Source organism: Pleuronectes platessa, chromosome 20, assembly GCF_947347685.1.
Source record: "Pleuronectes platessa chromosome 20, fPlePla1.1, whole genome shotgun sequence".
NCBI lineage: Eukaryota > Metazoa > Chordata > Actinopteri > Pleuronectiformes > Pleuronectidae > Pleuronectes > Pleuronectes platessa.
This window is the reverse complement of record NC_070645.1, coordinates 1132389-1146198: the sequence shown is the minus strand read 5'-3', so window position 1 is coordinate 1146198 and position 13810 is coordinate 1132389. Positions and strand designations below refer to the sequence as shown.

General features: G+C 44.0%; 1 protein-coding gene across 1 annotated transcript in view; it reads right to left on the bottom strand.

Moving 5' to 3' along the window:
- cubn (cubilin (intrinsic factor-cobalamin receptor)) overlaps nt 1-13810 on the bottom strand; it is a 101103-nt gene that overhangs the window by 29928 nt on the left and 57365 nt on the right. Inside the window, exons 46-53 of the mRNA XM_053412367.1 lie at nt 13090-13299; nt 12699-12839; nt 6619-6803; nt 4737-4908; nt 4170-4373; nt 1814-1963; nt 993-1114; nt 603-828 (exon numbers count right to left, since the gene is read on the bottom strand). Of these exons, the coding sequence (XP_053268342.1) occupies nt 603-828; nt 993-1114; nt 1814-1963; nt 4170-4373; nt 4737-4908; nt 6619-6803; nt 12699-12839; nt 13090-13299 (1410 nt within the window). The remainder of the gene's footprint in view (nt 1-602; nt 829-992; nt 1115-1813; nt 1964-4169; nt 4374-4736; nt 4909-6618; nt 6804-12698; nt 12840-13089; nt 13300-13810) is intronic.

Below are 13810 nucleotides of genomic sequence, written 5' to 3'. Positions count from 1 at the left end.
CTTATTAATAATGATTTGTCTCAGAAAATGTGCACTAAGTGGTAAGGTACGGGCCCAGCCGTTTTTACAAACATTTTAAGTTAACTAATTACTTCTGTAATGACTGATTTATTTTTGCACCTCTATTTTGATATGCCAACATTCTGTTTAGGTCTACTTTTTGAGACGTGTTGCAGATTTTTCTTTGGTCTTAATGGCTTTACTCAATAAAAGAATTTATTCAAAAGATGTGCCTTTTCGTCACTTTTAAACAGGTGTGCCTTCAATTTAGCCTGTAACTATGAATTCCTAGGCTGCAGTAAAAAGATCTTGCTATTTTGAAGCCTTAGCTGCACTTACCAGTGATAACCCTGACATTATCATAACAGCACACATGCAAAGTCTAAATTTAAAGTCATGTTTAGACATTCAAAGTCTAAACTTTTGACAGGAAATCAAGTAATAACAATACATTTTACATACCTTTTTTGAGTAAAGTGTCCAACACAGGCTGGGTTGATGAAAGCATTGAGCTAACTAAAGCAATGTTCTAAAGTATGTGTGTACTGTATGTCAGGGAAAGAACAGGTACGAGCATGTTCATTTAGTCAGTGTTAACTCACCTGACGAATCAGCCGACCAGGAGGCTGTAAATCCTCCTAAGGACATGCTGTGGTCTGCTAGAAAGACGACAGCAAGTTTGTTGGATCCTGACTGGATGGTTCCTGGGGAGGTGTTCCCACAGTACTGGCCGATAATAGGGGAGCCAGGGGATCCTCCATTGAAGATGGTGACAGAGTCCCAGCCACATGTAGAGTGGGGCTCCAAGTTGAAGTAGCTGAAGATTAGCTGCAGTAATACAGTGGAGAAGGGATTATTAATATAATTATTGTTGATATTGATATCCTCTGCTGTTACATATGTTTCATGATAAAAGCAAATATGAGAATCATATGTTTAAACAAAGAACAATACAGTCCATTTATTCTCTTTGATGGGTGGTACAAACTTACTGTAATGGTGTGGCCCACTGGAGCCTCTAGCAGCCAAGCACAGCGACTCGGGCTGGGGTAGATACCGGGGTAGTTAGGACTGGATAACACCCCTTCCTCACCTGACTGCCATCCTCCACATTCTGCAGAGAGATTGATTCAAAAAATCCCGGGAGGATTAAATAAATCATTAGCCACAGTGGGCAAATAGCCTCAATGAATTGTATTTATATATTGATCATCAATAAAACTATGTTGGAACTTAAACTTAACAATGCATTTTCAGGAATATAAATATATTCTTTTTCTGTTTTCCTGTGGAGAAGACATCTGCGGCTTGTCACCCCTCCTCCACATCTCCGCAAATCTACAGGCATATAGAGCACTTCCCTGCTCTATATGCAAATAGTCATGACTATCATTTGTGATCATGAAGACTAAATGATGTCGTGTCACAGTCTGTCTCTGAGTGCTGGTGCTGAATGAATGAATACTTGAATCAATAAAGAAAGATTTTACCAATTTATCAAATGTATCAGTCAATATTTATGGTTAATGGCCAAATGGGAGTGTAGAGCACTTTGCACAGATTATCTTCTGTGACAACATTCTTGATTTTATTGTTTTTTGTACTGAAGTACTGTTCAAATAAAATGATCAGAATCAGGTAAAGATAGATTAAAAAAGAGACCAGAGGGGGGCAATCCCCCCATCCCATTTGGCATATCCCACCCTGCATATTAGGATGGCAATGGTAACATTATGAGTACAACTGTAGATTAAAAATAAGTAGATATACCCTTTTGAAGATGAAGTTAATCAAGGATTAGCATTTTGTTTACCAGAGAACAAGTATTTGGCCTTGAAGCCCAAGTCTCCCTGGGAGGTGTCAGTCTGGAATTGGACCCAGAGTTCTGGTGTAAAGACCACAATTGGAATAATGGGGGTGGTCTGCCCACAAAACGTGGCCAACAGCTCCCCGTCTGCGTTACCTGAGGGAAGGTGTAGAAGGTTATATAGATATACAATACAAGGACTGTGTTTTGTAGAAGCCATCCATTACTTCCAACCTGTTCAACCAATGAGTCACTAAACAGTTTAGAATGTTCAGAAATATGATCTGGACTGGGATTGATGATTCCTTCTTTAGAGTTAACCAACCAGTTACTAAAATCCTTGAATTTTTGACTGTTCACTTCACCCTTTCTCTAAATCCAAACCAATATGTGCATATCCTCTCTATATAAACAACACATCTGACATCATGTATCTGGATTGGTTTAAAAGTCAGACAGATCCTTTTTCCAAATCAGCAGGCTATTGAGTCATCCTAGCAAAAACCACAAAACAGCAGTCTTCACTCTGTGCCTATTACTCATCCAGCGTCTATACAGGGGTATCAACTGTTCATGTTACCACCTCAGCTGTGCATAAAATAGCGTATGGTAGCAATGCAGAGTGATAGTAAAGGCTGTACCTCTGCATCTATGCAAAGCTAGGACTGGACTGAAGATCTTTGATGGTATGAGCACCTCACAAGTCAAATCATGGTTACATTATGATGGATAATAGATAATATCACTCAGGGCTCAGATAGGACTCCCCAGATAGGAAAGTAATTTAACTACACTAACAGCAAGGAGAGTGATAACTCAAATTTTTTAATATAATGTTGCTGATTAATGATATTTACAGCATGGTTGTAGTTGTAGTTTGAAATGTCACAAGTGGTCAAATTCAGAATTTGTATATTCAAAAAACTTCTTCAGGGTTAGAAACAGTGGAGAGAAACCTCAGTGTTACCACTTGCCAATTCAAATTAACATTATATTTCTAGCTGCTGCTGATAATTTAGTACCACGTGAGCTAGTCTCCATATTGCACTGGCCTGATAAACTGCTGATTAATACTGGAATTTTAAGTTAAACCCATATTACTGAAATTGCCTATTTCACACTCTCCCATTTTATTGGGTATTTGAAATCGTTATTAAACTTAACACTGCATCTTGGGGCTCTGCATAATCTGCTTTGTGTAAATCTACACTAGACATTTAGGCTATACTTGTATTCACAACATATTCATCAAACTTTTAGGAATGCTCTTAAATACCAAGTCAAGAGTAGGAAAGGTCTTGGTCTTGGCTGGGAGTGAGTAATAAGTCACATTAATCAAGTGACTTATTCCCTATACAGCTAAGTGTAAATGTAGTTTTTAAGAGGGATAAATCATATACACAAGCAAAGACACATGCACAAACAGATAGAATGCAGACTTTGAGCCGACATTGCATATTAACAAAGAAACAATAAATAAATTGATAATTTTAACAATAATTAAACAGTTACACTGAAAATAATAATGATTAGACAAGGGGAAAAAAACTAAAAAGAAAGAAAATAAACAGGAAAAGTCTAATATGGTGAATTTTCTTCGATGTGATGTGATATGTGGGGTTTACCTTGAGTTGTAGCTGGTTTTATTTGTCACTGAAAATATTTTTGGGCAAATTCTTACCCAGATGTCATCATCTAGTTATCCAGATAAGTCTTTTGATTTAGTGTTTAAACCGTGTGATATCTTTATATTTCGAGGTTATTAAAATTACAGTTTTTTTGTCCTTAAAAGAAATTTAGATTATCCCAAAGTGGTGTGTATTTGCAAGGTATGTGTGTCAAGTGCATGATTTTATTAGCTTACCATCAGTTGTCAGACCTGTAGCGATGGTTAGAGTCTTGAAACAGTTATGACGTTTTATGGAGTTGCTGGTAAACAGCAGGATTGAGATATCCAGTTATTTGCAATGCATTGTCCTTGTTCAATATCTACAAAAAAAAACTAAATTTTGTTTTTTATTGAGTCTAAAGATTTAAACCATTGTTGGCTGTGCAAGAATCATGTTAAGGTTTCCGGTAATATATTTTTGGTTATTTTGTCATCTTGATTATTGAAATACTTCGGATTAATGAGTTTGGTAGATTTATTAATTTTATATTGTTTGGACAAGTGGGTTAGGGTTTGAGAATAAGGAGTAAAGTCTGAAAAGACCAAGATTGTGAGTAGGGAATGGCACTTCTGAGGAGATGATGGGAGAAACTAAGGCTGGAGATGGGGCGAAGGGAACAGGATCTAATGATAACAAGTGCAATAATTTCCTTCAGTGCAATCTGGTGCCGATGTTGTCTGTGTGGTACTCACCTAAACGGAACTTGAGGTAGTCTGACTCACAAGTCTGATGAGTCTCCAGGTGCAGGTCTTCTATGAGCACCACAATAGAGGAATTAATGTGCAGAGTGTTCCGGATCAGCCATTCACAGTTGAGGTTGTTACTGTAGTTGGACACCAGGTACCCAGGGGAAGTGAAGTTTCCGCCCGCTGGGTTGTCCAGGACTCCACCACACTCTAACAACAACAAAATTAAGTTTCAACACAATCTTAATATTAGAACCTATGGAGGGTTTATAGCAGAGCTGCTGTATTGGACTACATAATGTGCACTTGTGTATTTGGGATATCTGCAGAATTAATGAACCCAGACATTGCTTTTCCCGTGATGTTGGAGCAAAAGGCTTCAAAGATATTGTGGACTTTGCTAAATCTGCTAAGGTGTTAAATTTGGCACAACCTTTTATTCAATCTATGAAGTATGAGTCAGTGACATATGTCAATTATCTCTACCATTTAAAATGTAGACTCTTAGCATATGTATTATGTCATTATGTAGATAGTGGTTAAGTTCTAGTCATATCCAAGGTAGCATCTAACCTGCAGGCTCCTCAGAGGAGTAAGAAGCCGTGAAGCCACCATTAGACTCGGACGCGTCAGTGCGGAACACGACAGTCATGGTATTGCCGGAAGAGCGCACCTGGGTGCCTGCTGGTACTGTACCACATAGTCGCTGCAGGCGAGGTGCATTGTCTGTCAACCCATTCAGTACCTAGAAGATACATAGGTCATCAGATACAGACAGTGTAACATGACAGCAGCATTTCTAGGACCAGGGCTAACTATATCAAAATGCTTGAGGAAATGTTTTCGACTTAAATGAAAGATAAGGGTGAAAATCTTGAGTGAGCCCAAGATATTTCTTCAGCAGATTAAGAGTAAATCCAGCTAGTAGTGTAACGCCGGGTTCACACCAGACGCGGAAGCCCCGCCGAAGCGCCGCGGCAAGCCAGGAAAGCCAAGTGCCTCCCATCCAACCCCCTGTTAAACCGTTGTTTGGTTCACATCGGACGATGAAGCGCCGGGCCGCGCCAAGGGTGCCTCGCGCCGTGCAGTGATCGTTTCAGCGTCGAGTCTATTTTTTTCGCTCGCCGCGAGCGTATCGCACCAGGAAACACACTGAACAATGATTTTAAACGATATTGACAAGATATTTTATTTGTGTTGTCCTGGAGCTTTAATTTTACCAATTTTACCAATCACACATTATTAATGTCCCCCTCTGCCCATCGACTACAGCCACACAAGCAGTCATATAGATAAAAAGAGAGAGGGGGGGGGGGGGGGTCTACGTATTCTCCACATAGGCTTGAGTGGAGAATACGTAATTTATCCTCGAAACCGGAGCAAACATCAGAGAAGTTCTTGAAGATGGATGACATTAAATGCAAATCCTGATTTATATAAACCAAAGCAACAACATTAACCACCCAGCGGGAGAAACGTAGCTTCATGGTTGGCTTCCCTATGTGAGGTTTAGCAAAGGAGATAAACAGCTGATGGCGCTACATCGAATCCCCAATCCTATCCATGACCAGGTAAGACAAAAAAGCCACCTAGTCTAAAGGGGATAATAAACCAACCATTTCCAACACCAAGGTGCCTTGAGTACAAAGTATGCATCTGTAAGCATCCTGAATCTGTATTTCCTGGGAAATTCACTCAGAGCCCATAATTCCATGATTAGGTCTGCATTTAGTGCTTGTGTAGTCTTGACCACTACACTACCAAGTGCTTTACAATACAGGTTTTTGCCATTCAACCATTCACACACACATTCATACAGTGCACCTATGTGCAGCACTTTTTCTGTGAGGGGCAATTCAGGGTTCAGTATTTAATTCTAGCCAGAGCACTCTGTGTTAAACAATTTCCTCCTGCGAAATGTGAGCTGACTCTCCCCGAGCCGTAAACAGGCTAAATTTCTTCCCCTTGTGAGCTAGTGTGTAGCAACAGAACAGTTAAGCTCTGACGCGAGAGTTGCTCCATGTAAGAAGATGTTTTTGAATGACACTAATCATAGCAGGTGTCCCCACCTGGTGTGACCCCCTGTGCTTCTGAGGGTCACAGGGAGGCTTGCTTTCCACAGTGCGACATCAAACGTAACATTATGAAATAGTCCTTTCTGCCTAAAATTACAGTTTGTCAATTTAAAATCTAAGGTTTCTTTAGGTCAGCTCATATAAATCACACAATAAGAATCATCTTTATTCACGTCTAACCATAATTGGTAATCTGAGGTTTGAGCTTACAGTACTGCTGAACCCTCATCCACCACTCAAATGCATTTGAGATGAATGGAACTGATTTGTGACATGAAAAGCTTTATAAAACATATAATCTTGTGGTGACAAACTACATCTTAAGTAATTTGAATATGACGTGAGGAAAAATAAGGAAACACTGGCAGAAAGGAACTCACATCAACATAGTCAAATACACAGGAAGAACCAGAATCTTCTAGCCGTAGGTCATTAATCGTGAGTGTGATCCGACGGCCTGGTGGTACCATAATCTCCCAGTGACACACCCGGCTGTGTGGGTATAGGTTGGGATAATTGGGAGAGGAGATAGTTCCTGAGGGTGCATTCAGCTCGCCTCCACAGGCTGCAAGAGGATGGAGAGGAAAAGGAAAACAAAAAGTGATGTTCAACATAAAATAATCTATTTTTCTAATGCTAAAACAGCCTTTTGGATTAGCAACTAGTAACTGAGAGTATAGAGGAAATAAACTAAAACGAACACTATAATAATATGAATAATATCAAAAATAATAATGGCAAAATCAACTGCGGTGGTAGATGAACTGACCTTGACGATCAATGTCGACACAATTCTGCCTTTATACAGGAACAATAGACACTGAAAGACTCTTTTGTTTTTGTTTGTGGTTTATCATTTCCTTTTATATGTCACACCGCGGTGAGATCATGTCTTGTTTTGTGTTTTTTGTCTCGTCATTTCCGGTTTTATTTTGAAAAGTAACTCTCCTCTCGTTTCAGGTCACTTGCCCTTCCTCATGTGTCACCGGTCTGATCGTCTCCCCTGATTCCTGATTGTGTCCACCTGTTCCCTTTTCCCCCATGTGTTCATATAGTCTGTGTCTCCCTTTGTCTTGTGCCAGTGTGTCGTCTTTTGTCGTCATTCAAGCCCGAGCCATAGATACCAGAGTCATAGTCTATGTTTTGCTTAGCCTCGTGCTTATAGTTTTACCTCAGTAGAGTGATTATTCTTTGTAGCTTTTTTTTTGTTTCAGTGTTTAGTCCTAGTTAGGTTTATTGAATGAAGCCTTGTTTTTCCTCCCTTTGGAGCGCTTTTGTTTTTGTACCATAGTTTACTCTGTGTGGAGGATAAATAAAACATTCTCCTAACACATCCGCTCTGCGTCTGAGTCCTGCCTTTCGACCGGCCTGACAGTACACACTGGCCAGTATGGACTCAGCAGAGGAACACCCGGTGGCGGCTATCCTGCATGCCCAGGAATCACGGATATCTCGTCAGGAAGAGTTCCAGGCGGCCATGGCAGCAAGCCTCAGCTTCCTATCGGACCAAGTGCAGCGTCTCGTCAATCTTTCCGTTCCACCGCCAGATCCACCCACCGTGCCTGTGGTCCCAGCAGCCCCCACTCCAGCTCCGGCGGCGCCCGGCTTCGGACCAGTAATGAGACTGGCATCCCCAGAACGTTTTTCAGGAGAACCGGGTCAGTGTAAACCGTTTTTGATTGACTGCTCAATCCATTATGAACACACGCCACATGCCTTTCCAACAGACAGATCTAAGATTGCCTTCATGATCTCCCACCTGACGGGGATAGCTCGGGCATGGGCCACAGCCGAGTGGGCGCGTGATTCTCCCCTCTGCAGCTCACTGGCAGAATTTAAGGCAGCTCTCCAGAGAACTTTTGACCCGGTCTCATCCGCCCGTGAAAAAGCCCGGGAGCTGAGTGGAGTTAAGCAAGGCAACAACACGGTATGTGACTACGCCATCCTTTTTCGCACCCTGGCGGCGGAGAGCGGATGGAACTCCACCGCACTTTTTGACATTTTTTTTTAAAGGATTAGCTGTTCCCATCCGAGAGCTGTTGGTTCCCCTGGATCTTCCCTCCGACCTGGATTCGCTGATCGCGCTCGCCATTAGAACCGACAACCGGCTACGTGAGCTTCACCCTTCGGCACGGAGCAGACCGGGGGGCACGGGGAGGTTTCCCACAGCCTCCGCCTCGGAGATCCCGTTACCACCGGGAATACGTTCACACTCCCCCACGCCCAGAGGAGAGGAGCCCATGCAACTGGGGCGCGCACGACTCTCAGGGGAGGAACGACAGCGGCGACAGCAGGAAGGTCGCTGTTTTTACTGTGGGGAGACGGGACATCTTGTTGTTGTCTGCCCAGCCAGACGGTCTACCAGGGTGAGTAACTCCAAGATCTCACGTCCCGCTCCCCGGAGCCTCACGAACGTTAAAATAATACACCACGCTGTCACTACAGAAATTAGAGTGCTCATAGACTCTGGGGCTGACGAGAGCTTTTTGGACTGGGGGTTAGCCAAGAGACTCGGGCTGAAAACTGAACTTTTAGAGAGACCCATCAAAGCCAAGGATCTTAATGAAAATGACTTGTTTACCATCACTCATGCCACAGAGCCAGTAGAACTTCACCTTCACAACCATCAGAAATCTATGACATTTTTTTGGATTAATTCATCTAGTCATGCTTTAATTTTGGGATTTCCATGGCTGCTTCGCCACAATCCACACATTGATTGGAGATCTGGGGAAATTATGGGCTGGGGAAAAGACTGTGAGAGCCGATGTATTGATTCCAGGGAGGTAACCATGATTAACATTGTCTCTGCTGATTCCCCTGCAGACCCTGAATATCCCGATTTAGGCTCCGTTCCTTCATGCTATCTTCACCTTAAAGAGGTATTCAACAAGTCCAAGGCGCAGTCACTCCCTCCGCACCGTCCCTACGACTGCGTCATTGATCTCATTCCCGGCTCCACCATCCCCAGGGGACGCATGTATTCAATCTCAGGACCAGAAAAAGAGGCCATGAGAGACTACATAGACTCGTCACTGAAGGCAGGGCTAATACGTCCCTCCTCGTCTCCAGCAGGTGCCGGTTTCTTTTTTGTGGGAAAGAAAGATGGTTCATTACGGCCATGCATAGACTACCGCCCATTAAATGACATTACAATTAAAAACCGTTACCCTCTACCCCTCATGTCATCTGTTTTTGATCAAATACAGCAGGCCAAGATATTCACAAAGCTCGATTTACGCAATGCTTATTATTTGGTCAGAATAAAGGAGGGAGATGAATGGAAAACAGGGTTTAATACACCCAGCGGACACTACGAGTATTCGACATGCCCTTCGGACTCACTAGCGCACCCGCGGTTTTTCAGGCCATGATCAATGACGTCCTTCGGGACTTTTTAGACCAGTTCGTTTATGTCTACATAGATGATATATTGATTTACTCCTCTGATTTGGAATCTCACCAGGCTCACGTGACCCAGGTTCTCCAAAGGCTCCTTGAGCATAAGCTCTTTGTCAAGGCTGAAAAGAGCGAATTTCACGCCGGCACCATCTCGTTCCTGGGCTTTATTGTGGCCCCTGGGAAAGTACAGATGGACCCGGCTAAGATAAGTGCTGTCGCTGATTGGCCCACACCCGATGGCCGCAAGAAGCTTCAGCAATTCCTCGGATTTGCTAACTTCTATAGGCGGTTCATCAGGGGCTTCAGCGCTATAGCTGCTCCGCTACATGCATTAACCTCTTCCAAGGTGCGTTTTCTTTGGTCTCCAGAGGCGGAGGCGGCTTTTCAGGAGCTTAAACGCCGCTTCACCACCGCTCCGATCCTCACCATGCCGGACCCGCAGCGGCAGTTTGTGGTGGAGGTGGACGCCTCCAACGAGGGGATCGGGGCCATCCTCTCTCAAAGATCGCAGCAGGACGGTAAGATGCACCCATGTGCTTATTTGTCCCGGCGGCTGTCGAAGGCTGAACGAAACTATGATGTCGGAAACAGGGAACTGCTCGCAGTCAAGGTGGCGTTAGAAGAGTGGCGTCATTGGTTAGAGGGGGCCAGCCACCCGTTTCTAGTGTGGACGGATCACAAGAACTTGGAGTACATACGTCAAGCTAAGCGACTTAATTCTCGCCAGGCCAGGTGGGCGCTGTTTTTTAACCGCTTTTCTTTTTCCCTCTCTTACAGGCCGGGGTCCCGGAACGTCAAGCCGGATATTCTGTCTAGACTCTTTGACCCCGAGCCTGTTGCCAAGGTGCCTGAACCCCTCCTCCCACTGTCCTGTGTGGTTGGAGCGGTAACTTGGCAAATAGAAAAGGTGGTGAAGCTGGCCAACGATGTAGCCCTGCCAACTAGTGGGTGCCCTGAAAATAAGCTGTATGTTCCGGCCGATCTGCGCTCACAGGTGATCCACTGGGCTCACACCTCGCCGCTTTTCTGTCATCCGGGAGTCAGGCGGACTATGTTCGCCATCTCCCGGAGGTTCTGGTGGCCATCTATGGAGCCGGAGGTCCGGGAGTACGTCAAGGCTTGCTCGGTCTGTGCCCGCAATAAATCCTCCACCGGATCTCGTATGGGACTGCTCCATCCACTTCCCATCCCCTCTCGGCCTTGGTCAGACATCTCCCTGGATTTCGTCACGGGGCTCCCAACCTCTCAAGGTAACACCACGGTCCTGACCGTGGTGGACCGTTTTTCCAAGATGGTTAGATTTATTGCCTTACCTAAACTCCCATCAGCCAGTGAAACAGCAGAAATCATGCTCAACCACGTATTCAAGATCCATGGTTTTCCAAGAGACATTGTTTCCGACCGAGGGCCCCAGTTTGCCTCCAGATTCTGGAAGGAGTTCTGTAAGCTCATCGGAGCCAAAGTAAGCCTGACGTCGGGATACCATCCAGAGGCTAACGGCCAGACCGAGCGGCTCAACCAGCAGCTGGAGACCGGCCTCCGGTGTCTTGTGTCACAGAACCCCGCTACATGGAGCAAACACCTGGTCTGGGTGGAGTATGCACACAACACACTCCCCACATCTGCCACAGGATTCACCCCTTTTAAATGTGTGTTTGGCTACGAGCCCCCTCTCTTCGCAGACAATGAGCCGGAGGTTTCAGTTCCCTCTGCCCATGCCTTATTCCGCCGCTGTCGCCGCATCTGGGCAGCCGCAAGGCAGGTGCTCATCAGACAAGGAGATCGGATGAAAAGAGCGGCAACATAAAAATAACAAAATATATATTTATCTATCACAATTGGTGAAATATTTCCCCAAATATGCAAGAAACATAGTTATGACTTGATGATTTGGCGGCCATCTTGAAAAATGACCGCCATATTGGATTTTTGGATGGCCCCCATTCTAAAGTTAAATAGATGACCCAGAAGAATGATTATGCCAAATTTCATGCTTGTATCACAAAATAAATGATTGTTCCCCTTATTTCCTCTACTATTTTGTGTTTTTAGATTTTACCTTCTTGACCATCACTTTATTATACTAGTTGACGTGTGTATGTCTGCATTTGGGTCCTGCTTGCTAAAATGTACTAGCCTGGATGCCAGACGAAGCCCCGCCCACAACATTTTTGGTCGGGCAGTTCGGTCTGGAGTCGCTCCATTGGGAAAAAATTATGCCCGACCGGGCCAATCAGATTGTCAGGGCGGGCTTTATACGATGATTGACAGATGATCAACGGTGACGTAATCAACCACGTCATCAAAGTGCCCTTGGGTTGAATTCGTTTTCAACAAACATGCCTGCCGCTGGCGAGCTGAGATGTGTAGATGCTGCCATTGAGTCTGTTTTAGAAGACATCGACAGCGCATTCATTTTGAAAGAGGAACACAGAACGTAGAGGCAACGCCAAAGCACCGCGCTAATCCCTATCGCCCCGGTGCTTGGATGTTCACAACGGACACTGAAGCGACGCTGAACCGCCGGGCAGCGCTAATAATATCACCCGTTGATCCAGTAGATCGCTGCACGGCTTTGTGCCAGTCACACCGGAGGCTGAAGCACCACGCTGCGCCAAGGCTGCCTCGCAGTGCTTCAGCCTCCGGTGTGACCGGCACAAAGTTTGAACATGGGAGTGGATGGGAGCCAGCTGTTATTTAAGGCTTGGCGCTGCGCTGAAGTGTCCGGTGTGAACCCGGCGTTAGTAAGTAACTCACAATGCGTTGCTTAGCATACTACGTCACATACTACGTTGCTCTGATTGGTTGTAGGTCTATCCAATTGAGCGAAGAGGAATTTTACTTCCTGGTCAGTTGAAACACGCCCCATAATTTTTTCCCAATGGAGCGACTCCAGACCGAACTGCCCGACCAAAAATGTTGTGGGCGGGGCTAAGTTCGTCTGGCATCCAGGCTAAAAATGTACAAGTGTACTCTATGTATAGAAATGTAAATGTAATGTAAAAGTTTGTGATCATGCAACAAGTAATTCTTTACTAATCTTGAAAAAAAAACATACCTTCAACGCTGGCTTCAAATAAAAGACTAAAGCCGGCTGCGTTTCCACTGGTGTCACTGACAAACCTGATGTAAGCAAAACTGTCAGATGTGTCCACAGACGCTGGAAGGTCACTGCCACAGTGTCGGCCCAGCAGGCGCCCTACAGCCATAGAACAGAACAGGAAATGAATCTGATAGTAGGTCTTTGATTTGCATCTCACACGTGTCGAAAACCAGCAGTTCTAGTACTGTATGCACTGTTTCTGTAAAACAAGTCACCTGTTAAGCGCTGTCAAACCTCAATAAGAGAAGTGTGATATAAATGCAGTCCGTTTTATGTGTACATTCAAGGAATCATACAGATTCTAAAAAGGCACTTGATCTTTGATTAAAAAAAAAAAAAATTGCACCTGAGGCATTGTATTCTCTGATCTCGACATAGTCAGAAGAGCATCCTTGACTGGTCTGCAGGCTGAAGTTTCCATAGCTAAGGGTGAGGTAGTGCCCTGTTGGTCCCTCCAGATACCACTCACAGTTGGAGATGTCAGGATAATTGGACCCTGGGAAGCCAGGGCTGTAGACCATACCATTCTGACCTAAGTAAGTACCCCCGCATGTTGCTGTTGGGGATTAGAGATATCAAATGAGAGTAGGGCCATTGGTATTTGACTTTGTTTTTAATTCTTAATAATGAAACCTTTAAAGTCATGTATAATACATTTTCCTAACATATCTATTATTTAAACAGAGCATTAGTACAGCCTAACATATGAAGACAAACATATGTAGGATTTGATTTAATCTCTTTTCTTTCTTTTTCCTGTTTTCTTTCCAGTGCTACCATCTAACAGAGATATGCAGGCAATTTAATATGTATATATCATCTATGTCTAACTATCTATCTATCGAGAGAGGAGAGAGAGAGAGATTATGAATATTAAAGAGTCAAACTCATGTTTACGGTGCAAAATAATGTGTACCATCATACAATGTGAAAGACTTGATGTGGCCAACATTAGGAATCAATCAATCAATCAATCAAATTTTATTTGTATAGCCCATATTCAAAAATTACAATTCGTCTCATAGGGCTTTAACAGGGTGTGACATCCTCTGTCCTTAACCCTCAGC